Below are 24,761 nucleotides of genomic sequence, written 5' to 3'. Positions count from 1 at the left end.
GACCCCTCTCAAACCCTCCCTTCCTTGCCCAGTGTTTACCTGTCTGCAGGGTAAGGCTACGATGTCAGTGGCTTTGATCATATTTATTCTTACCAAAAAGATGAGGTCTCTCAGAAATAAGCAAGGAGTCAGAAGTTCATTGTGGAAGCTGAATGGGGAAATGTATGAGCCATCCTTCAATCTCATTTCCAGTTCAAGCAGTGCAGAGTAAAGTTATGTATGCATGAGAATTGCGCAGTGCTGAACCTATACTCAGACCTTCTCAGACAAGCCACAAATGCAGCCTTATCTAGCTAGTCCACTGCACCCTGAGTGCCATTGACTGCTAATGTGCAGCACACTTGAAGATCTCCCAAGGCAAAGTATTAGCAACCTATTAGCAACCTAGAAAATGCTAACCAGAGGAAGCAGCAGAACAAAACTGACTGACTGCATAGCTCAGAGCAGCAGTAATAATAAAAAAGTAGATTCTGAAAACTCCCCTCAGGAATGTCTGAATGTGCTACCTTACCAGATGAAAAGTTGAAATAGAACTCATCTATTGCCACATGACACATGAGAAGTGACTTAATTTCCCTTACTGTGTCTTGCAGGGAATCTCTACCTCTGTTCACAGAAGTGGTGGCATCAAATGGGACCAGTGCTAGTGGTCCTGGTAATGTCAAGGACTAGACTTCACCCCAAATGACAAAAAAGGGATGCGACACCTGGGGTGGGAGGAAGGATAAAGAGAGCCTTTGGACAGCCATATTGCTGGCTCAGTGTGTAAGGTGCAACGGGAACACCCATCCATCAGGACAGGTGTCTACCAAAGTAAAACTGTTTGTTATAGAGCCAAATTCCTCTGTCCAGTTTAAGCACTGTTTGGATGCGGCAGTGTATGGGTGTCTGCGCTCCTTCCAGCATTCTCACTCAGTCTGAGACAGAATCTCATTCTCATTTATGCAGCAGGAGCCATGATTTGGATTGATGTGACTGCTGCTGTTTAATGCAGAGCATTCGTTTCCCCTTGTACAATAAAAGCGCTTTACTTCATTTTGTTCATCAGTGTATTGTGCAATTAATTCAGCCCTGCTTATTATATCCTAGGCTTGCATGTCATGGTCTCAAGGGACTTAGAAATGTCTTAATGATCTCATGGATATGAAAACAATGAGAGCTATGATAGCCATTATGCATTTGCACGTCTCTCACACCTCTCTGATCCAGGGGATTGGTTGTTTTTTATCTCCACTTTGCTTGTACCTTGTAAATTGCCTCTCTGTGTAACCTGCTGTCTCTGTTCCCTTCCCCAGGCTTGGTAACTCAAAGCAACATAAACATGAGGAAAAAGATAAGCAGCAAGTTAAAGACACCTGCAGGGAGAAGGAGGCGACCCAGGAGACTAGAAACAGGATACAGAGATCTTCCTGACTAGAAAACCGGTCCGGGTGAGTTCAGCTCCCTGCAACTAATATCCAGAAATTACCTGCTTTTAACAAATATCTTGGTGGCATATCTTGTGCAGTCTGAGTAAAAGCCTAATACACAGCTGGATCCCTCCCTGACAGCATAAAAGTAAGGTTAATAAGGCACAAATGCATTCCTTTGCATTTTCAGGACATTGTACCCTTGGTGGCTAAGGCAATAGTAATTCTATGGGGAATTATTATGGGGAAGGAGAGGAGCTAATACAATTGCTATTGCTGTCCTTATTTAGCCTGTGGGGGTGGAAAAAAGCTCACCCCTCACAGTTCTGCCCTTCTCATCCCTCACTTGGGGTCTGGTCTGAAGGTAACTAAAGACTGTAGCTGACATTAGTGTCTTTGAGTTGTGCCTCTGGCTGTGGAGCTGAGAGCAATGAAGGCATCAATGTGGCACAAATGCATATATTATCAAGAGAGCCTTTCTGAATAAGCTGTGAGAAAGGACATATAGAAGTTGTCCTGGCTCTATGAACTCCCTTTTAAATCCCAATGGGAAATCAGCAAGCAGGAATGTTATTTGGATTGGAGGGGAATATAAAGGGATTTGTAATGCTATTGAGGAGCCTCCTGCAACTTCACTGCAAAACAGCCTATGGCAAGATATTTTGGGAGTGCAGAAGGTTATACTAATGTGCTATCTTGAAAAGCACCTTGAAAGTTCTTTCCAGTCTCAGCAGCAAAGAGCTGCTCCTCTGTCTAAAATCTAACTAGAGCTAGCTACAATTGAGGGACTACTCTTTCGAGGTTCACTGGCACTCGAGAAAATGAACTGACACACCACAAATGGGTTTGTGGGGTACATATGATCACTCAAAACATTCCAAGAAATCAACAGCCTGCATTTTTTCTTATCTAAAAATATGTAATCAATGCTTTTCCCAGGCTTTATGTAGTAGAGAGTGACTGGCACAGACCTGAACAATTTGGTATAGCCTGGGCTTGAAATTGAAGCACTTTCACACACTGTGGATTGACAACAGGGTAATTACTCCGGGCGAAGCAGGGAAGGGGGAGAGAGGGTTTCAATAAAATACCCCCAAGCTAAAATGAATGCAGGCTATTACAGACCTGAGACAGAATGATTCCCAAGTGTTTTAATTTGTGCTTCCAGTCCTTGTCTCTCTTGCAGTCATCATTTTTACAACTGCCAGCAACATCCCCAAGATTCAACAGCATTTGCAGAGCAGGCAGCTGCTGAGATGATTATGTCAAATCAGCACGCTGTCCTCTCTTTTCCATGTCTAATGATTCTCACCCTTGGAGAAGTGGTTTAAAATGATGCATACCCCTTGGACTCATTGTGAGGCTGCTAAAAGCAGTAGCCATAGAGCAGGAGTTTGGGTGGGACTCTGTCACTCACCTTTCTTGCACGCGTACCCTGCAATTAACTTTAACAATCATTCTACAGAGCCCTGCTATGGCTGGTTTGGGCCTGATTCAAGTAGTTTCAAGACAATAGAAAATCTTGCAAGAGCTGTGGTTTGTGCTCTGTGAGAAAAGCTGATCTTGTTTGGATTCCTAATTTCAGTTTCTCAGTCAGTTGAGAAAACCATATAAATCAAGACTTTCTTCTGCTGTCTTGGTCAGACCTAATTCCCTCAAAGGCAGAACTGCCCTTGACTGCACTGTGACTGGGAGACACTGGGAAGGAAGGGGAAAGTTGATAAATGTAACCCAGTGATACTATGGTTCTGTAGCTGTTGTTATGCCCTTGAGATAGCGCAGAGTGGCACTAAAAAGCTTTGCTTCATTCAGGAGTGGGTTGGACTTGTATGAATGTTGCCCTGGGGTTTTATATCACAGGCTGGTCTTGCATTCCACAACTTGGCATGTTATTTACACAGTATCACAGTCTCACCAAGGTTGGAAGAGACCTCAAAGATCATCAAGTCCAACCTGTCACCACAGACCTCGTGACTAGACTCTTGCACTACAGTTGTGAAGCCAGTAGTCGATCTGGCTGATAGGTCATGGCAGGTACTCCTTTGTAACATAGGTAAAACAGGCTGGTTGTTTCTTTTCAGACTCCTGTGGCTGTGCAGCCTGTGCTGCTGCTTACCCTTCTGCTTCACCTCTGCAACATCACAGTGATGCAGAAAATGAGTTGCAGGCACAGGCTCTATTTCTGAAACTCCAGTGATGTAAGCAGTCAATCCAGTGATTCTGAAGTGTGATTTATTAATTGTATTTTCACTAACCTTAACCTTTTAATAATGCTGCCAATTAATAATAGGCATCTCTTTATATAGCAGACCCAAAGCTGAAAAAACAGGAGCTGAAGAAGCAAGTCTCCTTTTAGAGTCTGAGAGCTCTGGCTTAAAATTTAGACTTGCTGTTTATACCTGCTTGTATTTCACATGATTTGCAGCACAAATTACAAGTATTTCACACGGTTTGCCTAAAACACTGCCCAGGATTCTATGAGGATGCTGTATAGAGAATATTGGGCAAAGAATACATCTGTTTGACCAAGGATAAAGATGTCTGCAAAATTCCCTGTTTTCTCTCAGCTGCACTGTTGCAACCAGGTCTCAGCTCCTGTATTGGAAAGCAGTGTGGAGGCAAAACCTGGCTTTGCTGATGGCTGTGCCTGTAGTTCTCGTCTGTGTCACACAGATGAGGTTTGAAAGCTCTGCAATTGACTGTGATCAATTAAAGCCTTTTTCCCTCTGTGCTTTCACCAACAATAGCAGTGGCAGCACCACCCGCTAGCCTGCATCTGGGCTGAGGGAGGGGCTGCATTTCTCTCTCCCTGGGTTAACAAATTACCTCCTTGCTGCTGTGGCATAGAGCTGGAGCCAAACCACCTTTCTTTATTCCTGCTTTTTGGGCTGAGACTGTAATGCTGTAAGCAGAAACCTAAAGAGCTACATCCAGCCAAGTGGGAGGTTTTGCCTAAAGGCTCCTTTACAAATTTCTCCTTCAGTGTTCCTCCTGGTAGTGCAGGTGTGTGCAGGTCAGCACTAATGCTGGGTGTACAGCAGATCTCTGTAGTCATGACTTGGCTGTACTCATGATATTAGAGGCATAAACTGTTACACTAACAGTATTTGAGTGCATACACAAAGCAGAGTGTCACTACAACAGAAGCAGGAATGCAAAATGGAGACTTGCCTGCACAGAGGAGTTTAGGGAAGCAGTATAGAGAGGCTTCTGACCACAGCACCAGGATTAATACTGGTGTTCCTACACAAAATGCTGGTCCTCTCCAGGTTCTTAAATACAAAAGGCTTCAGGGCCATCTCCCACCAGAAGCCAGGGTTCTGGGGTGTTAGCAGTAGAAAAAAAAAAACACCTTTACCAACTAACACTGCTCCTGATTAACACAGGTAGCCTATATTGCTCCAATATAACACTGAAGTCAGTAACTAAGTAGTAATATAAAGAAGCTTTAAACATCTGGATGGCTACATCGGGCAGACACTGACAGTTGCAATTTGAATGAGAATACAGGGATGGTTTGATCCCTAGTTTGTGTAGAAATTCTTTTTCTGCCAAGTGACACAATTGCTCTGTGTGATTACCTGGAATCATTAGTGCTACCTGCTGGCCAGCTCTCTTACAGGCCTTTCTGGCTGCCACATCCTTAGGTGCAGACATAGAATCAGAAGAGTTGCACAAATGATATCTATCACATCTTTATTTACATATCATGGAAACACACATGCAACATGTCACAGGATTTACTACAATGGAACAGCCTGTCCCTATCTCCTGTTACCAAAAACTTTATTTTTGGCTCACTAGGAAAACTATCACTTCCCCAGAAAGCTTCTAAAAATAATCATTAAAAATAACAGACTTGGCAGGATAACTAAATGAGTGAGAGCTGCAGGCTGGGAATTCTTGCCACATCCTTGCAGAAACCAGGTGGTTCTGTGGAATAAAGGAAGGAAGGAAGGAATGGGACTGGATAGTCCCACAGAAGACAGGTAGGAAATGGTAGTAACAGGTAGGGAATATCCATCGGTAGCAGTGAAGGGAGTGAGCAAAAGCTCTGTCAGAGGGTCCCTCTCACCTAGGCAGCCAGCTTCCTGCTGATCCATTTCCCATGTTTGATTCCACCTGGAGGCTACACGCTTCCTATCCTCTAGGAACATTGGATGTTTAAGAAGGCTCTACCTTTCTTCTCAAGCAATAGTTAAAGGGGGAGACATTAAGCTTATATCTCCTTTAACCTGAACAATCTTTCCTACCTTTTCTCTGTTAAGAGGACATGAAACTGCAGAGCCTTTTCCTGCCAGGACCATCAGCATGGTAGCAAAGATCATCATCTGCTATCTGGGAGAGGGGGACCCAGCTCAACAACAGGAATGTGCTGAGAGAAGGGGAGAGGAAATGCAGTGCTGGTATGGAAAAGGCTGAGACCACTGTATGTGAGTTTCAGTCTTCTTGGAACCTGCCATGTTCAGAGCCTGCAGCTTCAGTCATTTGCTTGACTTTTTCCTCTAATTCCCATTGCTAGGTATAAGCAGTTTGACCCCAGCTCCTGACCATCCAGGCAGGAGTCCCCACCCTTCTAAACATTAATGAAGGATCCCTGCTCTCCATTGGCCGACTCAGGCTCCACACAGCGCCCTTTCCTCCGGGTCACTCTTCGGTTCCGGTGGAATTTGGCATAGCAGCGTAGCCCTAAGGACAAGACAGGCATAGTGAGCAGGAGGGACCAGGGTTCACCTCAGTAGTAACACCAAACAGTTAGGTCTTGTCCCCCAGTTCATGTCAGAGCCTGCTGCAATGGGGTCAGTCCAAGGGCTGGGCAGCCTGGGCTGTCAGCTGAGGTGGCAGAGAAATGCCTCACATGGACAGGGCATGTTGCTTTCTGAGCCCTACTCTTCTGTTTGGTTCACTCTTCTGGTTTGGGATTCATTGGCTTAGGCAGAAGGTTTCACTGGCTTCTTGAAATACCAATGAATTATCTTGATTGTTTCCAGCAATTTTATGGAAGCCCTACTTGGTTTCCCCCTATTACTTCCCATTAGTGTCTAAGTGATCTCTCCATTGGGAAATTACTATAGACTTAATGTGCAGCAGCAATGGCTAGAGACCTCCCCTTGCTATTTATTTCCCTGAAGCTTCAGGAGAGGAGGGAAGAGACTCTGGAGCATTATTACTGGGAAGTCTGATCCAAAGCTCACTGCTCATCTTCAGTTTCTCTGTTGTATTGTTGATGAATACCAAGGAGCAGGGGCAGGGGGGGGAAGGCATTTGAATTGTTAAAAACATCAGTACATATTCTCCCATGGCAAGTAATGGCAGTGTGAACCTCTGGTCAGGCTAACTCATCGGTTTCTGGCATAAATAGATTTATTTTGTGGTGTCTATTGTTACACCAGAATGCCAAGCTTCTTGGGACAGGGTACAGCCTTTATTTAATCAGCCCTGATTTTCAGTATCCCAGGGTCTGATCATTTGGGTTGCCAGGAGCTGATTTGGTCATCCTAGAAACTGCAGCTCTTTTTACCTCCACAGCAGGTGGCAGATAGCAACAGTGACAGCACCCCCAGAATGAGGGAAACTGAGGATTTATAGCTTTTATGAGACAGCCCTAAACTGTCCTTGAATGCTTGTACACAGGAGACCCAGATAATGTCACAGGTCACTGAGCAGCCTTTTGGAGTGTGTTTCCCTGGGCTACAGTGACACCAGCTACCTTGAAGTTGGGTTTCTACCCCTCATTATCAGGCTCCCCAGGGCAGACTTGCCTCCCAGAGGAGAGCACACAAGATGAGAACTCTGCTCTAAGTGTCGTGTCTGTCTTGTCTGGACCCTACATCTCTGGGGATCTTTTTAATGCTACAGAGGATGCACATTTGGCATCAACTAATAACTAGCTTAAATATAAAGCAGGGCTCGAGGCAGGCCTTGTTAGGCAGAAACATTTTTCTAGGCTAATCTATCAGAATATCCTTTCTGATGAGGACCTTTAAGTGATACATGACACACTCAAGGTGAAGACTATCATTTAACACTGCAACTGCAGGAAAACAGTCTGTTTAACTGGGCTAAAAGGAGGTGAATGGCCTGGTCAAAATCACTAGGTGCCTAACACAGGTTGCAGAATTTGGCAACCAGAGTTTTGTTCTGGCAGACAAAAGTCAGTGCCTAGAGCTGATCCTGAATGTGTCCAGGCTAGAACAGGGCCTCTCAACACCTTCATGACACTACTGTCTATGAAGGGCTGCTGGGGATTCTTCACAAATAGTTTCAATAAACAAAAGTCTGTGTCCTGCCCACACCTACTAAGCTTCTAGAAATTCAGCTGAAATTAACACAAGGAGTCTGGTTTTATAGCCTGTGATGCTTCAAAGCATCATCAAAGTGTTACTATATTGTGACTTCCTCTGCTAGGTTTGTAGATATCTGGACTTTTGCTTTCCAGAAGGAAAACAAGATGTCTTAGATGACTCAATGGTCATATTGTGAGTCAGTGGCAGGGAAAGGCTAAGAGCAACAGAGCTTAGCTCCTGGTTTCACATATAAACCACTATTTTGAGTCAGCACAGTCAACTACGCAGCCAGCTAGAAGGAGGAGAGCAAAGAGCTGAACTCACCTTCAGTGCACATGCAGTCATCATAACATTTGTTGTTAAGGCCTCGATTGTGTGGTTTGCAGAGGTGCTCACGCAGGTCACAGCAAGAGCCTGCAACACAGGAACAAATGTCAGTACAGCTTATTTATTCCTTTCTCTTGTAGAGTTAGGCACCTGTGACAGCTCCATGGCACAGACACGGGACAGACATCATCTGTTCCCACAACGTGCCTGAAGAGCCTCTGCCCTTGCCTCTATGTACCACTTTCTCTCAGTGTTAGAAACACACTTGTGTTGAGACCCAGCCCGGGTTCCAAACAATCTTACAACTCTTCCAAGCTGATCCTGACCTGGGAGGCAGTCAAGGTGATGATCACAGGGCTCGCCTTCAGCTGTCATGGTTTCATTTCCACTGTTGGGGTTCTTACTGCGGCGCTTCTCTAGAGGAAAAAAAGTAACCAAACAACCAACCAAACAGATGCTGATCAACAATTTCGTGCTAGTGATTTTATTTTGGAGACAGTGTTGTTCCAAGGTACAGACAGACTCAAACTTCAGTGAGTTTGAACTCAAAACTTTCATAGTCTAATCTCCTCCCTATTTCTTAACCCTCCATCTATACTTTTTTTTTCTCTGCCCTCAAACTAGGCCTCCAAAATAAGAAACATTCTTCAGCTGAGCACAGAACACAATCAGCATTATTCTGCTTCTCTTTCCCCACTGATATGATCTCACATCCTCCTGTGAACACTAACAATGGGACAAGACTTACAGAATGACTTTTTGGAAAGAGGACAGGGAGGTTTTGCACCTTTCTTTTTAACAGAGGGCCACATTTCTGGTTTGAGATCCTCATAATCTGTCCAGTCAAAGAGTGCCATATCTAGGGTGGGCATCACATCCCCATCTTGCCTTAGGCGGGCCTGCAAACCAAAGAGACGATGGATTACATTCTGTAGTGACTCTGAAGTCTTTACAAATTTTCCTGGTGTTTTTATGCCATAAAAAGGCTTTGTGATTCCCACCTCCATCCCCTCCACCCTTGCCTTGTCCACTGTGGATTCTTGACAACTCATTTTCAAAAGAAAAGAGCTTTCCCGTGTTGCAGTGGAGGCCAAAAGGGAGGTTTCTCCTGTTTCTGTGAGAGGACAAAAGATGAGCAACAAGCATTTGAACATGCTGCCTCTCTCCAGCCAAGCAGTCCTCCTGCCTTTCTGGACCTTGAAGCTGAATGAAGATGGCTAGTGAAGCAGAGGTTGGGCAGGGAAGAGAAGCAACTAAAGGAACTGTTTATGGAGAAGAGGTGTTTAGATGCCTCCAACATAGAGAGTTGCTTTGAAGGTGGGCTTTGGTGTTAAGCAAGGACAGACCTTTAACTGAAAAAAAAGGGAAACCAGACCTTGTCTGCAGACATACAGTGCGGTTACCAGCTGCCTCTTTACCTGTGACCGTGGTGATGTGGCTGGAAGAGCAGGGGGCTCTTCTGTGGAAACAGCTAGTTCCAGTGCAGTCATGAGAAGCATGGTGGGAGTCAGACTTGTAGCTTCCTCTGCCTGGAGATTTTGAAATTGTTCTTCAAAGATTTCAGGTTTCTTGTACAGAGAGCTTGGCCCAGCATCAGCAGTCTTCCCTGCAGAGGGCAACAGGTACAGTAGCATTAGCTTTCCATCCCTTTTTTCTCTGTGTGCCATACATGTGAGTCAAAGGAATTCAGATTTCATCCAACCACTGGCCTGTTATTGGATCAGTCATGTGCTATTAAAGTGATAGGTCAGGTCCGGAGCATCCTGATTTTTACACACTTAAGTAATACATAATCCCACCTTGCTGAAGATAATGTCTATCTCTTGCTTAACAAGCAAAGGATTTCTTCTGCTGAGGAGACTACCCCAAAACTCCTCAACTCCTAGAAACTTTCAGTGCTCACAACCAGGTCATTTTCACGACATTGCAGCCACCAGCAAAAACCTCTGGTTCTGGAGCTCCTCTTTCGTCTTGTGCCTCTTTTGTTTGGCAGATTTCTCCCCAAAGCAGGCACAGAACTCACACCCTCCACACCCACATGTGACTCAACCACAGCTGCATCACACAAGTGGCACTCACTTCCAGTGACCAAACAGCCTCAGCTCAAATACCTCTGTGGTGTTTCAGCCTGTCCCTGCGGCTGTGTCGCCGGTGCTCTCGGTTCAGCTTCCTTCCTCTCTCAGACCCAGGGGACTGGTTTTCCCTTTCAGGATGTGGGAACTCAAAACCCAGGAACACATCCTTGTTCTGTTTCAGGGCTGCTGGCTGTCCCTCTGCTGACAGCTCTTCTACAGCTGGATCTCCACTACCCATTCTGAGGGCCTCTTCCCCAGCTAGCTGCCCTCTAGAAGGCATAGCATGGACTCTCTCTGTCTTGACCAAGCCGTGTTTGTGGTGGTGTCCACTTCTGGGCTGCTGCAGCCACATCTCTTGGTTCTGAAGATGATTGTTTTTGTCTGGGACATTTTTAAGCTTTGTGCTGGGGTCCAACGAGACTGCGAGAGCCATGTCAGAAAGAACCAGCACACACAGAAGAAGGAGAGGAGAGAGGGCAGAAGGAGTTGCCATAATCCTGGGTGTTCTGCCTCACCTGCAATTAAGAGAAAAGAACAAAAAATAAGCAACCAATTTCTAGTAACTGCAAAGGCAAACAATATTGACACTTAGATGAAAACACCTATGGTGTCCAGAGCTGGAGGCTTGTTTTTCCCTCCTTAGTCACCTCCTCCTCTCCCAGCCCTGGTTACAGCAGCTGAGACACACGTGCTGGGCCTGCAGGGCTGAGAGGTCCTAGTTTCATGTGCAAATGAGGGCCATCAATCAGTAGGACATTTCCCTTTGATTCTTCACTAGCCCCCCTACCCTCCCATTCACAACCTACCATCTGAGGGGCTGGGGCTGCTGGCTCCTGCTGGCCACAGCTCCCGAGCCTCCTGCACAGCACCAGCTGTCTGGCCAGGGCCGTTTGCTGCCAGGTTGGCATCCTGGGCCTGGTTGGCACTGGCCCCTCCTCACAGCTGGTTTCCTTGCAATGAAGACGTCAAGATGAACAGTACTAGAGGCAGATGGTGGCCTCGCAGGACCAGCAACAGCCCTGAGCAGCTCAAGACAAGAGCCATGTGCATGCACGCTGAAACTGGTCGAGGGAAGAAAAAACACTGGAAATTTTGTGCTGATATCTCACAGTGGAGCAGAGAAATAAATTCTGCTGTCAGCAGAGCAGGACATCCTGGGCTAAAGATCAAGGGACAGAGAGGCAGACTGAGTTTTCACTAGCTTGTCCCACTTTCCCTTCTTGACCTGGCACAGGTCACTTTACCTCCCCCCATCAGGTCAGGCTGTCATTGGGAGGGTAAATTAAGTCACCAAGACCAAGTCCCTCAGCACAGTGGCTGCAGATTCTTCTCATTCATTCTGCTTCACTGCATGGTCTTCCTTCATCCCTGTGTTTGTGTTACACCACACAGCTTTGGGACACTGCACAAGTCAGAGATAATTAAGTTATTGTCCCCTGTCCTTGCCCACAAAAAGAAGAAGGGGATTTTCAGCATTTTCTTTCAATTTGGGGTAGCTTTCTCAGACTGTCCCTCTCAATCTGGGCAGCATGAACACTTTCATGCTCACATTCCTTCTGACACTGTCAGAAAACCCTTTGAGAAATAGTCTCACAAAGTTGCAGCCACAGCTCTTCATTCAACCTCCTCCCAGTTCTTTCTGCATCGCAGCCCCTACTTGCACCTGATTTCCATCTGCCTGTTCACCAGGTAAACCGCTTGGCTGCATAATTACAGTGTCTTCTTCCTCTGAGTGCTTTGCTGCTTGACCAGCCATTGTCACCTGAGGTGCAGGAAAGAACATCCTTTGAGGCCAATCTCAGTGCCTGTTGTAGAGCCGACAGGAGGCACCCTAAGAATAGCCCTAGCTTATGCTTTCCTCTTTCCTTTCAACTTACCAGACAGATGTGGAGTGTTTGGAATCAGTGAAACCTCTGTCATCACAGCAGCCTCAGCCTTATAGAGCATCTGGGGAGTTTAGAGGGAGATGTCTTCATCTTCTTACCTGCAAAGCCTGGTTATTCAGTCACCAGCTGAGTCTGCCTTTCCGAGATGCATCTCTGTTACTGCTCAGAGCCTGGGAGCAAATTTTGAGTGCAGACCTCCCCTAGAAAGAGGTAGGCAGCAGACAGGCCTTCTCTTTAATGCAGTGTCTGAAAAGCAGGCCACAAAGGACAACAAACTGCTTCTTCAGGACTGATGGAAAAGGTGCTAGTAGCTCTTTTGCTGAAGGCATAACACTATGGAATAGCATTTTATTCTCAGCTACCTGGTACAGAGGAAAACCAGCCTGACAGCTAAGTCTATTAACAAAGCATTCAACTCCTGCTTCAAAACCAGTGGAACAAATGGCAGCCAAGCAAAACCCAAGCTCTGCATCCATGGTATTTTTTTTCCTTTCTTTTTTTTCCCTAGGGTTTTCTCTTTAAGAACCAGAACAAACCAGCTGGATTAAGGCATCACTCAGAACAACTCAAAGAGCTAGAAACAGCATCTTACCTTTTCATCTGTAGGCAAAATACCAAGAGGAGGGCACAAGTGCAAAGAGAATGCAAGGCAGGTGTCTCCAATCTCACTTACACAGACATGGGCCTTTTGATGGAGAACCTGGCACATCAGCTGCAGATTCTGGTTTTCAGCAGGAGCTAGAAAGCAGCTAAATGCTGCAGGGCAGATTGACAGAAGGTCTGCTTCAAAGTGTTGGGGGCATTTATTTAAGCTGCCCAGCTGTCTTCTTGGCATGACACAGGATGAAAGTGCAGCCTGAACAGTCCTCTCTGCTCTGGCTGGGAGGGCAGACTAACGTGCTGTGTTACCGTGTCACTGGGAGCCTTGCATTAATAATGCAGATAAATACCAGTACTGCACTGTGTTCAGGAGAGAGCTGAGCTGTTTGCCAAACCAAAACAGTGCAGGGACATGTTTTTGTACCCTGGGTTAATATAACAGTGCTGTGCTAGAGGCACAGAAGTCCCAGCCTTCTCTTAACCACTTGTTTCCATGCTGTGATCGGTAACTTCAGAAACCTCTTCCTACCTCCTTCATTTTTCTTGCCCCACAGAAGCTGTAAAATTAACTCTTTTAAAAGGCAGTTAGACAACACAACAGTGTCCTGAGATCTCTTCAGTGCTCAGGTTCCTCAATGAGCACCAAGAAAAACTCCACCTTCTCCTGTCAGGATCACAGTCTGCAAAATATATCTGTGCTAGCCCTGGGCTTGTTGATGGAGGTGACAACCACGTTCTCATGCTGCTGATGCACCTTTTCTGCAACGGATGAAATTCCACCCCAATATATATGTCAGGCAAAAAGTACTCTGGTAAGGAGCTGCCTTGCCTAAACGGCTCTAAAACAAACACACATGTTACAAGAAGTCCAAAATCTATCCTTTTCCTAGGGTTCATATATTAATAAAGGAAATAGCTGAAGTACTTGCCAAGTTAAGCTGCCGCTGTAGCTCTTCACACCATGCAACCTACATCCTCCTTGCTCCACCCAGTGCCTTGCACTTCCTTCAAATAACCCTCAGGATTATGAGCCACCTGCCTGTAGAGGTAGCAAATCTGCCATCTAACAAGAAAATGTGTAAAGCAAAGACAAGATCATAGAGCTAATCAGGGTGCAGGCTCAGTGCCGATGAGTGAGTGGCAATACTGTCTCTCAGACACTGTTTATGATCCCTTTTGGCTTGGTAGTAAGGGAAATCAGGGTTTTTTTTTTTGCATCCTGGGTAACTTTCCCTGAGGTCAGTCTCTCTCTAGTCTCACTGATGCAATTGCTATTACTCTGCTTTCTTGCCTTGTCATACTACAAGGCAATCAGGAACTGAGTAGGTACACAAAACCTCAAGCATGTTTTCCCCATATAACTACAGTTATATAACCTTGGGTCTGAAATAGGCTATGAAACTGCCATTGCTGCATTTATTTTGTATTTGACAAAGCAGGAACATCAGAGCATCTCTTTTCATTTGTGTGTCTCACTTAAAACATGACACCTGACAGTCCTAGCTTTAGCTTTTCCTGTAGGTTCTTCATGCCACACCCCAAACAAACAAAACTCTTGAACCAAGGAAATAGAGAACATCAAGATCCTTTCTCACCCCAAACCACAACTAATGCAGTTTGTGTGCTCAGGAGCTGAACCCAGCTAGACTCAAGCACGTACACTGGGCCAGATTTCTCCTTGGCTCTGATAAGCTCAGACTTTGGCAGGCGTGCCTAAAGATTTCTTGGACTCCAGACAATCGCAAGCTGTGGCAGTAGACAAAGTGTATGTGTGTCTGCATGAGTGTTGCGTGGATGTGTGGCATGGCTGATAGACAATAACCCCGGCTTCGTGTGCCAGGCTCCCTGTAAATAAGAAGCCATAGGGTGATGGATGGGCTTGGGAAGGCCTGGAGCAGAATGGACAGGGTAGGCTTTATGGTAGCTGACATGCAGAGAGCTGGCTGGAGCCAGGAGGATGGCATTGTGCAGATAAATGAGATTTGACTTCCCTGCTGGGTCTCTTTCCATCTGTTTTTCTGTTTCTGGAGGGAAATGTTGAGAAGCTTCATAAAAAATCTGCCAAGAGACCTTTCCATTTCAGAAGGCTCTCTCCCAGCTTTCTAGGTTCCTCAAAAGCAGACAGGTAATCTGAGAGATGCACCCTTCTCTTTTTATCCCTGAGGCAATAAGTAATAACACTTTTCTTCTCTCCAACATTCCTTGCACACTCACTTTGTAAAGATTTTTTTTTCTGCTGCCCCACATAGACTTGGGACAACAGAGTAACAGAGTCCCCTGCTCAGAGATCTCCAGTCCTTTTGGGTCCCTCTTCAGATCTTCTCTCATTTTTTAAAGTTTTTTTTGTATCCATTGTCACCTTTCCTCTCTACCTTGCCTGTCCTATTTATCTGACTCCACAGTTCCCTTGACTCATGACTCTGTTTGGTGTGAGAGATTTTCCCCCTGAAGATATTTAGGCCAAGCTACTTGAATCCCACCACCACCCTTTGAAATATCTGCTTTCCTCTGCTGTGTTGTTGCCTCTCTCTGCCATCGCCAAACAGCATTCTACCATAGAAAGGCCCAAATTCATTACACATTAGTGGCACAAGAGACAGGACACAGTGACTCAGGCCTGCAGGGGGGTGAGTACTGGCTGTAGGTGCCCCTGTGCCTCCACAAAGCCTCTTCCTCTTGTGTTCACTCACCAGTTGAAATGCAACACACTCCACAAAAGTTGAAGGGCTGGAACTGGTTTTGCTGACCCATGGGCTCGGGCAGTCCCTTCCCCTCACTGGTCAGCTCTGGCTGTCAGACTGTGTTCTGTCCTCCTAACCAGTGAGGAGAGAAGTGGCTTTTTCACACAGCATGACCCAGAAAAACCCCTTTCCTGCAGCCCAAGCTGGGGAGGAAGCTGGTAGCTTTGTACTTGTCACCAAGTCCCTGCTTAGCTCTGGCACCCATGCTCTGATGAACACTTGGACATCTTGCAAAGCCTTCAAGTCACTACATGCCTCTCATCCTCAGCAGCAGCTGTGCCTCCCTTTCTCCTGTGGCACCCTGACCTGCACAAAGAGCTGCACTGCTCTCACTGTCAGCAGGGAGGGTGCAGTAGCCACATCCTCCAGGGACAGAGCAGCCCAGCAAGTCACTGTAGTGAAGTGGAAGAGGGGCACATGAATAAATATGCAGTAGCCTCTGCTCTGCTTCCCACCGGGACTTCATGGAGTGGCTGACACAGCCATCATAGGCGACCTACTATCAAACAGAGTCTCCTCTACCCAATAATGAGATTAAAATAGCATTGAGTCCAAGATTAGTGTCCAAGATACAGTCACTTGCTGTCAGCACAGCAGAGAAGACTCTTCAGTTTAATGCACAATGCCTAGTGACAAATGAGACACAATCAATACCAAAGGTCATTGCTCACCCATCTGAAGAGTGCCCGCCAGTGTGATAGGGAGGAATGGGGGCAGATTTGGCCCAGTCTTCACTGGGGGGAGAAGTGGATATGCCCCAACTGGCAGTTACTCTCTGCTTTCAACATTTTCCTCTGCATATTATTCTCACTTTGAACCAAAACATGTAGGATTAAAGCTTTCTTCTGCAAGGGAGAGGAGATGGGAATGCAAAAACCATTTCCATTAAACCCTCTGGTTGACGGAAGACTTCAGGTGTGAATTGGGTAACTGTCACTTCAATCCTGTATGATGAATTACTAGCTGTAATAAGCCATTAACTGATGCCAAATTGATTTAATTCAGAAACGAAATCTCACTTCTGTCAACAGAGAAAGAGCAGAGAATAACCCATGGGTACTCGGTGCGTGGCAACTCACAGCTCTGTGAGCACAATGACTTGGTGGGCAAAGCTTCTGTCACCCCTTGGCCACTTCCACGGCAGCTCTGGTTCAGAGCCGGGACGTCCCCGTGGGGTGTGCGGTGGGCTCAGCAGTTGCCTGTGAGAGGCTGTTGCCCCTGTCCGAGCTGACTCTGACTGTCGGGTGGGACTAGAGACTCTTCAGAGGTCCCTTCCAACCCCTTCCATTCTGTGATAGTCATCTCGGCAGGAGCTCGCAGTAGCCCCTGAAGTAGCACGGACTTGCCGCCCGGGGTGAGGCGCAAGCCACAAAGCCCACCCTGCACACCCCGGCAAGGTGCACGGCGCTGCACATCGCCTCCCGAGCCGGGTGCCAGAACGGCGGCGGGACCGCCTGGGACCTGCGCCCCGTCACGGGTGACAATAGGGCTGGTTGAAAGCGGCACCGGCGCTGTCCAAGCTCGATGCGCGATTGCGAGGCATCGCGCACCGAGGGCGTCCCGGCAGCGGCAGCCTAGAGGCGGAGGTCCCCCGTCCCGTCCCCCCGCCCCGCCTTCGCCTTTGTCTCCTCCGGGGCGCACGGAAAGTGGGAAAGTGCCCCCCACTCCTCCCCACTCCCTGAGAAAGCAAAGGGGAATCGGCTCGGCGGCACCCGAACAACCGCAGCCCGGCGCCACTCCAAGGTAAGCGCGGAGAGGGCAACGCTGCCTACCTGTGCGCGGCTCCTCGGCGTGGGCTGAGCCCGGCAGGCAGGGCAGCGGCTGTGCATGCAGCGGGAGGGGAGGCAGGTCTACCGGGGTGGGGTGGGGGGGAGGCAGGGGATGTTCAAACCCGAGCGGAGGAGGAGGAGGAGGGAGGAGACAGGGGGAAGGCAGTGGGGGAATGTGGAGAGGGACTGGGGACGCCGGGAATCCCGAGGGACTGGGGTGCATGGTGCGGGGAGAGGAGGGGCTGGGAGGGGCGGTGGGGCTCAGCTGGTGCAGGGGGTGCTGCGGGGGGGACTTCAGGGGTGCAAGAGTTGCGTGGTGTGGGGGTGCCTGTGCAGAGGAGGGATGGGGGAGCGCGGGATAGGCAGTCCCGCGGGGCGCTGGCAGGAGCAGACCCTGCCCCGGGCCGAGCCCGGCGTAGACAAAGGACAGAGACAAAGGCAGGGTGGCCCAGGTAAGGTGGAGGCCAGGTCCCCGCTCACCTGCACGGCGGGGTGGGGCGGGCACGGCGGCTCCGCTCCCCGCAGGGGCTCCCCCGCGTAACAGTAAGTGGGGGAACCTGGGCCGGGGAACCAGCATCCCTCACTGCCTGCACCGAGCACTCAGCCCCGATCCAACGGAGGGAGCTGAGGCCACGGCGCTGGGGATGCTGGCGGGGAGCCCGCTGAGAGGACGGCAGCGGGGAGCAGAAGCGAGCGGCGGAGACCGATGAGGACCGCCATCCGCGCGGCACCGGCAGTCGCCCGGCTCGCTCCTCCCGTCGCCAGGGGGCGCTCGGGCTGCAGCCGCGCTGACGTCACCCAGCCGCGCCGCCGCCCGCCAGCCGGGCTGGGACCGGTACGGAGCGGGCGGGGCGGTGGGGGTGACAGTGGGGACCCCGCGGGCCGGGTCGAAGCGGTAAGGGGCACTGGGGGTCCTCTGCGGACTGGGTTGCGGCGGTAAGGGGCGCCGGGGCTCCTCTGGGAGGGCATCGGGGTAATGGAAGGCTGTGCCGGGGGGCTCTGCGCGGTCCGGAGCAGTGTCGAACGCCCGGTAGCACGGGCAGGAATGCCGAAGTAAGGGCAGCGCTGGGAGTAGTGGGACCAGAGCGCCCAGGGTTATCATCCCTGTCCCGAGAGCCGTGGTCTGGCCTTCCGTCTGCCCAGAGATCGCTGTGTGAGGCGGTGGAGGAGCTTTCGGTGACTCCTGTCTGCTCTGAAGCCATGAAGCGGGCAGGGCACAGCGCAGGCTACTGGGGGAGGCCTGTGCTGCTTGTTCTGGGCTAGCGCAGCAGCCCATGGAGTAGATATGGGCACTTTGGCGGTAATGAATTGTAAATTACATGACACCACTGCATCCTTTCCTTCCTTTGTCATCTGAAGTTTCGGCAGGAAGGATTGCTAGTCTCCAAAAAGCATCCCAAAGGAAGTCCAGGCTTTCTTTTTCCTGATGGAGTACCTCCTTGCTTCCCTCCACCATCCCTTAGTGCTTGCTGTGTGTTGTGCTGGCAAGGTGGGATGCCCTTTTCCTGTCTCAAAACATGCAGGACAGCAAGTTCCCATCTGTAGGTGAAGGGCCACTAACTGCAACATTGCTCCAGTTAATGACTCCCAAACCTGAACCTGAAGGAGCATTACATGTGTGATTCTTAGGCCCAACCTGGTGACTGCATTGAAGGGTAGATCTCTTGGGATGCTGTTACCTCACTGGGACCTCTCTTTAAGGAAGGGTGATATTTAGGTGAGGGTGTACCCTAAACTTCTCAAACCAGATTATTTATGCTGCACTGATATGAATCTTTTGACTATATTTGGGAATCATTGCAGCTGGGGTGCTAAAGATATACATCAGTATCTTAATTTCATTTATTGTAGCAGATCACTAATATTCCAGGAAAGCTTTGTATACAGTGGTAAGATTCAGAGTTAAAAAGGGAGAGGGGAGTAGATTCCTATTTTGTGAGGGTTGAAGGTCTGAAAAACAGACCCACTAAGATCTGGTGCAGCTGAAGCAGCTTGAAAAATCAGTGGCTGAACAGCTGCTTGGAATTATCTGTGGCTTGTCAGGGGTCTGTGTGATGCATTTAAAGATGCAGAGTTTATGACCAGTGGTGCTGTTCTTAGTGGTTAAGAGTCTGCATGCAGAGAGCACAGTAATGAAATAAATTAGAATCTGTAATAGAAAGTTTTGTGCACTGTGGCTTAAAATGTGTAAGGCACAAGGAAAGCTGTTGGAAAGTTGAAGCCCAGTGTCTGCTGCTTGATAGTTGGCACATAGTATTCAACATGGCACAAGAATGTGCTGCCCTGTAGAACTGGCAGAAATGTCAGGCTCCCTAGGGCAGTGAGCACAGCACCGAGCCTGTCAGAGGTCAAGGAGTGTGCATGATGCCTTTAGTTGTGTGTGGTTTAGGTTTGGAGAGTCCTGCAAGGATCAGGGAGTTGGATTCCATGATCTTGCAGGTCTCATCCACGATTCTATGTGACAAATTCCATGTCAACTTAATCATGCTGCTCTGCAGGGTTTGATTTCCCTGGGACTAGAGAAAGACTCCGAAGCTGTTGGTAGCAGACAGCAGATGAGCACCTCTGATGTGTAGTGTCAGTGGAAGATGCAGAGCCCAGCCTGAACAAGAAGTGTTGTGAGAATAAACAGTTCTTGTGTTCTGATAGGGTGTAGGGGTTAGAAAATGGCTAATGGTGGAGTAAAGAGTTGTGCACTGGACAGACTTCTGCTTTAGTTATAAAATCAAACCCAACTGAAAAAATAGAAATGAAATTATGGGTAATCTGTTAGACTGAGGTGTGAGCCAGAAGACAGCAATGCTTTCGGCTTTGGTGATTGATGATGATGTGCTTTTAGTTCTGGAGGTGCTTAAACCCCTCACAGTGTCCCTGTGGAGTGGTTGTGGCAGTGTTCATACACTTGTGACTAACTGTAGAGTACAGTTTGTGGAGGCTGAGCTGTGTAGGAGCCAGAGGATAAACATACTTTTTGTGATCACTTCCAGGTTCTGGGAAAGATGACCACTCTCACACGGCAGGACCTTAACTTTGGGCAAGGTAATGTGCTAAGCTGCAAACTGGAGCTTGGGGGGGTGTTTTTGGAGGGTTGCTGTAGCCCTCAGCATCCTGCAAATAATGTTTCTGCAGAGAAAAATACCTTACAAAGTAAATCCTATAAGTATGTGGTATTGCTCTGCATGCTTCCTCCTTCCCTACTTCAACATCCTTCACTTTGTTTTTCAGTTGTTGCAGATGTTCTTTCAGAATTTCTGGAGGTGGCTGTTCACCTTATCTTATATGTCAGAGAAGTTTACCCTATTGGGATCTTTCAGAAGAGGAAAAAATACAATGTACCCGTCCAGGTAGGAGACTTTCGTGGACATTGACAGCCACCTGGACAAGTGAAATAACAGGGATCAGTCAACACTCACCAGACCAAAGTAAATCACTGCCAGAGTTTGTTTTAATCTGCAAGCTCATTTTTGAAGAGGACTTAGTTCCTGTCAGAAGGGAAAACAGCCCTGGAGGATACAGCAATACTCATGGAGCAAGCAGATCATGGACAACAGTAGTAGGTGGCTGCCCCAGCTATGGGCAGTAAGGTAACATGAAAGCATGTTTCCCAGGGAGCAGAGCTGGTTGGGATGTCCTATTCCAAATATCCTATTGTGGATATACATTCCCAGTATACTATAACTGTGTGGGTATAGTGATCTGCCTCAGCTTATGAGCCCTTCCATGAAGGAATTGCTGGTTTGAATTGATGAGTTAGTGATTAAAAAAATGCTATTTGAAGCATGGTTCAAGTGCCTTGTACCACCCTGGTGCTTCTGTTCAAATCTTCCCACAGAGCAGTGGCCTGGTTCCCATCAGAGCACAGCTCTGACTATTCTCTGTGTTTGCTGCAGATGTCCTGCCACCCAGAGCTGAACCAGTACATCCAGGACACGCTGCACTGTGTAAAGCCTCTGCTTGAGAAGGTGAGACCTGGGCAACAGTACTGCAAGTGGGCTCTCTAGAAAGTAAGAGAACATAAATACCACCTTCACTGCAAGATGTGTTTAAACATCCCCCATGTAAAGCACAACCAGCTGGAAAAGCAACTAACAAAAAGTGGTAACTAACAGAAGCAACATCCATAACCTTTCCTTGCAGTTAAGGCCCTGCCTTGCTGATCGTTGGCATTTGGTTGCCTCTGATACCTGTATGTGAAGATCTCCACCTGTGATCCATTGTCCATTGCCGAGTGATGCAGTGAGGAGGCTGCACAGTTCCTCCTTTGTTCCAGAGCAGTATCTATAGAAGTGTGCTGTTTAGGGCACTTCATCTTCCTAGGCCTTAGCCATAAACTCAGTTTAATATCTAGCAAGAAATGGCTTTGCAAAAGCATTTTTTTTCTTCTGATCAGCAAGAATAATCTGAGCATGTTGAAGCTTTGGATAACTGCTAGTGCTGTGAGCCACAACAAACAAGCCTACACCCACTTTATCAGAAGCCTGTGAAGCACACTGGGGGCAGATGACAGCTTGTTTTAATGAAGGGATTTTTCTATCTTTGTTCTTGCAGAATGATGTGGAGAAAGTCGTGGTTGTAATCCTGGACAAAGAGCACCACCCCGTGGAGAGATTTGTCTTTGAGATCACCCAGCCACCTCTTCTTTCCATCAGGTAAATCTTCCATCACTGCATGCCCATGGCCTCTGACACTTGTCTCTGCAGGGTGCTCTGGAAGCAGCTCCAGGCCCTGGTGCCTTGCTGTGTGCCACTAACAAGGGCTGTCCCAAACAGTTCAGAATCCCTGCTGTCCCATGTGGAGCAGCTACTGCGTGCCTTCATCCTGAAGATCAGTGTCTGCGATGCTGTGCTTGACAACAACCCCCCAGGTAAAGATATTCACGTGGCCTTGGGATTGCTTGGCTTGGAACAGGAGGCTACCTGTCCCCAGAGCTGGAGCTTGCCACCTCTTGCAGGCTGTACCTTCACAGTTCTGGTTCACACACGGGAGGCAGCCACACGGAACATGGAGAAGATCCAGGTGATAAAGGTGAGTGATGCCTTTGGCTGCCTGGCTATGTGAGCAAGCTGCAGAGCTGGGGCATCTCTGAGGTTAAGGTCACCAGATATCTGAACATGTTACAATCACCATGCCCTTTGCTTTGAGTCTGTTAAATGGTTTATATTGGTGAGGTGACTGAACATACTGACCACACACCAGCTACAACTGCATGCAGCAGCTGCTTCAGTACCTGACCCAGATTGTGACCATACTTAATGCCTAAGGCCTGCTCCATCACACAGAAGCACTCAGACACACAGACCAGGTACTTGAATCAACAACAAAACCCTTATCCCACATCCCCTGTGTGTGGATGGCTGATTCTTTATAGACAGCAAGACCAAGATCCAAGTAACCAGTGGGGTTTGGGTGCACAGGTGCACAAGTACATTTTATCTTGCAGGAAAGTGCCTGCAGATTGCTTTTTTAAGTAAGATTATTATTATTTTTGCCTGAATCGAGTTATTTTTGGTGCCTGAAGGCATAGCAAATAAAGGCAGTGAAGTATAAAATTATTTCAAAATGGAAGTCTGCTCAATTCTGCTTAGTAATGGAGACTGGTGGGGCAACCTTTAAACCTGCAGGGCAGGACAGAAATGCACACCCTGAACATTTTGTATGCTGGTGTAAGAAATAGAAGATGCTAACTCAGGACATCTGAGGATGTATCTTGTACAGAAGCAAGATGCTACCTTTAGAGTTAAGTAAAGGGGGTTAACATTACAGTTTGAGGTGTAACTGAAGGTAATTATGCCAAGTCTCAGGGCCAAGTTTTGCTGTTAGGAAAGGTTTGAGTTACCTGTTCCTTCCCTCAGCCACTAGCTGTCTGCTCACTTAAGGCTGAGGAGGGGAGCTCAGCTTACAGCCTGCCAGCTTCTGCAAATCAAGCACTTTGTGTTCCCGCCCCTAGGATTTCCCATGGATCCTCGCTGATGAGCAAGATGTGCATATGCATGACCCCCGGCTTATTCCCCTGAAAACCATGACATCTGATATCCTAAAGGTGAGCCCAGGGGGTGGCTGAAGCTGCAGGTACACCTAAGCTTTGCTCTGATGCCAGCTCTGCAGTTTTCTGTAGGGTAACAGTTTTAATACTGTAGAGCAGTAGCAGCTTCATCTTGCAGGTGCCTGTGCTAAGAATCAAACTGTACAAGACCCCTCATAATGAAATGAGAAACCTGGTTATGGGGGATGGTGCAAACTCTTCTCTTTAGCCTGCTGTGGTACAAACTCTTCATTTTTAGCCTGCTGCAGACTTCTTTTTTTCCATTAACCTACCTGCATATCAGCCAGAACTGATGCTCCTGTCTCTCCTGCAGATGCAGCTGTATGTAGAAGAGCGAGCCCACAAAGGCACCTGATTTCAGATCTTGCCTTCAAGCCTCATCTGATCTTCCAGTGGAGTAAGAGATCTCACAAAGCATACCTTGATTCCTGCCTCTTCAGCTGGCCTGCTGGGTGAATGTAGAGCAGCCGCAGCCTCTTGATTTCAAGTGCTCTTACCACTGTATATAGAACTGACTTGGAATGTGGAGCCAGAGCCCGTCCCCACGTGCGCTCAGGCGTGAGTACAGGTTTTGTTGGGGTGAACCCCTGGGGCAGGATCCAGGCAACTGCAGTCAGTGCTTTGTGCAGATCCAGTTCTCACCCTGGCAAGGCAGCTCTGTTGTGCAGCAGCAGTGAGACGCAGCCATCTGCTACCTGCTCCACCAGAGCAATGGGCTTGAACCAGGGGTGAGCGAGGCCTTATGTAGTGTCTGTCCACTGTGACTGTCCCAAGTAGTCTTCAATAAACATTCAGTTTTACCCCAGTTCAGCTGGGCTGAGTTCTGTCCAAACCAGCCCCCTCCTCAAGGGAGGAAACATCTTTGTTTTCTGTGGAGCTTTGTGTTTCACGTGGCACTTCCACCACTTGTCCATACCTTTTCTGGAGCACCTGCAATCTGTCAGTTCTGTGAGAGGCTACACAGCCTGGGTCTCTCCTCTTTCCATAGGAGGGCTTTCACCCACAGGGGGCATTAGCAAGGAGAAGTTTGTCTGTCCAGCAAGGGGAGACTTGCCAGAGAACAGACAAGGGAGCCCTGTTAATCTTACACCTATTAAGAGAAACACAGAGAGGCCTTGCTGTTGCTCTATGCCTGCAGGGGTAGAAGACATGACTCATAGTGCTTCAGCTGAGCTTGTTGGTCAGGCAGTTCAGTTGGGCAGCCAGTACAGTACCTCCTTGCTTCTCTGAATGAGAGGTGTAAGAATGCTAGGGGTGGAGGCAGGGCATTGCCTTAGTATTTTATGAGCCTGCAGCACAAACCAAGTACTTTGGTAGGTCAGAGGTAGTGTGGAGAAAGCCCAGCACACTCCAAAGGCACACTCAAGGTGGCCACCTCAAGGGAGTTCTTGCCCCTTTTCTCTAGCTGCTTATGTAAACAACAGGGGGCTGTACTTGGGGAAGTGTGAACCATTTTGATCAGAAACACTTAAACAGCCAGGAATTAACTACCAGGGACACAGCATTTATGGAAAAGGCTGACAGCTTCCTTATGCTGTGGAAGGTCTGGTTTGAAAGATACATGTTTTTATACATAAAGTTAACCAGGAAAATACCATACAAAACCAGTCTCTGCAGCAGAGTC

General features: G+C 48.0%; 2 protein-coding genes across 7 annotated transcripts; one reads left to right on the top strand and one right to left on the bottom strand.

The window, feature by feature from the left end:
* Window positions 1–5,109: 5,109 nt before the first annotated feature.
* DRAXIN (dorsal inhibitory axon guidance protein) lies at window positions 5,110–17,262 on the bottom strand. Of its 3 annotated transcripts, none has more exons than XM_068158432.1 (7): window positions 17,098–17,262; window positions 10,135–10,613; window positions 9,442–9,629; window positions 8,811–8,922; window positions 8,350–8,439; window positions 8,021–8,110; window positions 5,110–6,098 (listed from the first exon to the last, which is right to left on the bottom strand). In XM_068158432.1, the coding sequence occupies exons 2-7, from the start codon at window positions 10,589–10,591 to the stop codon at window positions 5,986–5,988; spliced, it is 1,050 nt and encodes a 349-aa protein (XP_068014533.1). In that variant the 5' UTR covers window positions 10,592–10,613; window positions 17,098–17,262; the 3' UTR covers window positions 5,110–5,985. The 3 variants fall into 3 exon arrangements, with proteins under 3 accessions (XP_068014533.1, XP_068014534.1, XP_068014536.1); XM_068158433.1 differs by lacking the exon at window positions 17,098–17,262 and adding an exon at window positions 12,083–12,347; XM_068158435.1 differs by lacking the exon at window positions 17,098–17,262 and adding an exon at window positions 11,343–12,008.
* MAD2L2 (mitotic arrest deficient 2 like 2) lies at window positions 17,049–23,942 on the top strand. Of its 4 annotated transcripts, none has more exons than XM_068158439.1 (9): window positions 17,049–17,068; window positions 20,082–20,133; window positions 20,320–20,438; window positions 20,985–21,056; window positions 21,643–21,743; window positions 21,864–21,958; window positions 22,046–22,119; window positions 23,042–23,134; window positions 23,451–23,942. In XM_068158439.1, the coding sequence occupies exons 2-9, from the start codon at window positions 20,094–20,096 to the stop codon at window positions 23,490–23,492; spliced, it is 636 nt and encodes a 211-aa protein (XP_068014540.1). In that variant the 5' UTR covers window positions 17,049–17,068; window positions 20,082–20,093; the 3' UTR covers window positions 23,493–23,942. The 4 variants fall into 4 exon arrangements, with proteins under 4 accessions (XP_068014540.1, XP_068014537.1, XP_068014538.1 ...); XM_068158436.1 differs by lacking the exon at window positions 17,049–17,068 and adding an exon at window positions 17,887–17,989; XM_068158437.1 differs by lacking the exon at window positions 17,049–17,068 and adding an exon at window positions 17,910–17,929.
* The last annotated feature ends 819 nt before the right edge of the window (window positions 23,943–24,761 follow it).

Source organism: Melanerpes formicivorus, unplaced genomic scaffold (assembly GCF_026170545.1).
Source record: "Melanerpes formicivorus ecotype bairdi unplaced genomic scaffold, bMelFor1.0.p_v2 SCAF_39, whole genome shotgun sequence".
In the NCBI taxonomy this organism is placed as follows: Eukaryota; Metazoa; Chordata; class Aves; order Piciformes; family Picidae; genus Melanerpes; species Melanerpes formicivorus.
Note: the sequence above shows the minus strand (reverse complement) of the source record. Positions and strands in the feature narration are given on the sequence as shown.

Bases quoted from the DNA above. Each gene is read 5' to 3' on its own strand.
- DRAXIN (XM_068158432.1), bottom strand. From the start codon at position 10,591: ATGGCAACTCCTTCTGCCCTCTCTCCTCTCCTTCTTCTGTGTGTGCTG. The intron at 9,630-10,134 runs GTATTTGAGCTG...TGCCCTCTGCAG, and splicing joins CAGGCTGAAACACCACAGAG to GGAAGACTGCTGATGCTGGG. The intron at 8,111-8,349 runs GTCAGGATCAGC...CCTGTGTTGCAG, and splicing joins TCACCTTGACTGCCTCCCAG to GCTCTTGCTGTGACCTGCGT.
- MAD2L2 (XM_068158439.1), top strand. From the start codon at position 20,094: ATGACCACTCTCACACGGCAGGACCTTAACTTTGGGCAAG. The intron at 21,057-21,642 runs GTGAGACCTGGG...TTGTTCTTGCAG, and splicing joins TAAAGCCTCTGCTTGAGAAG to AATGATGTGGAGAAAGTCGT. The intron at 21,744-21,863 runs GTAAATCTTCCA...TGTCCCAAACAG, and splicing joins CCACCTCTTCTTTCCATCAG to TTCAGAATCCCTGCTGTCCC.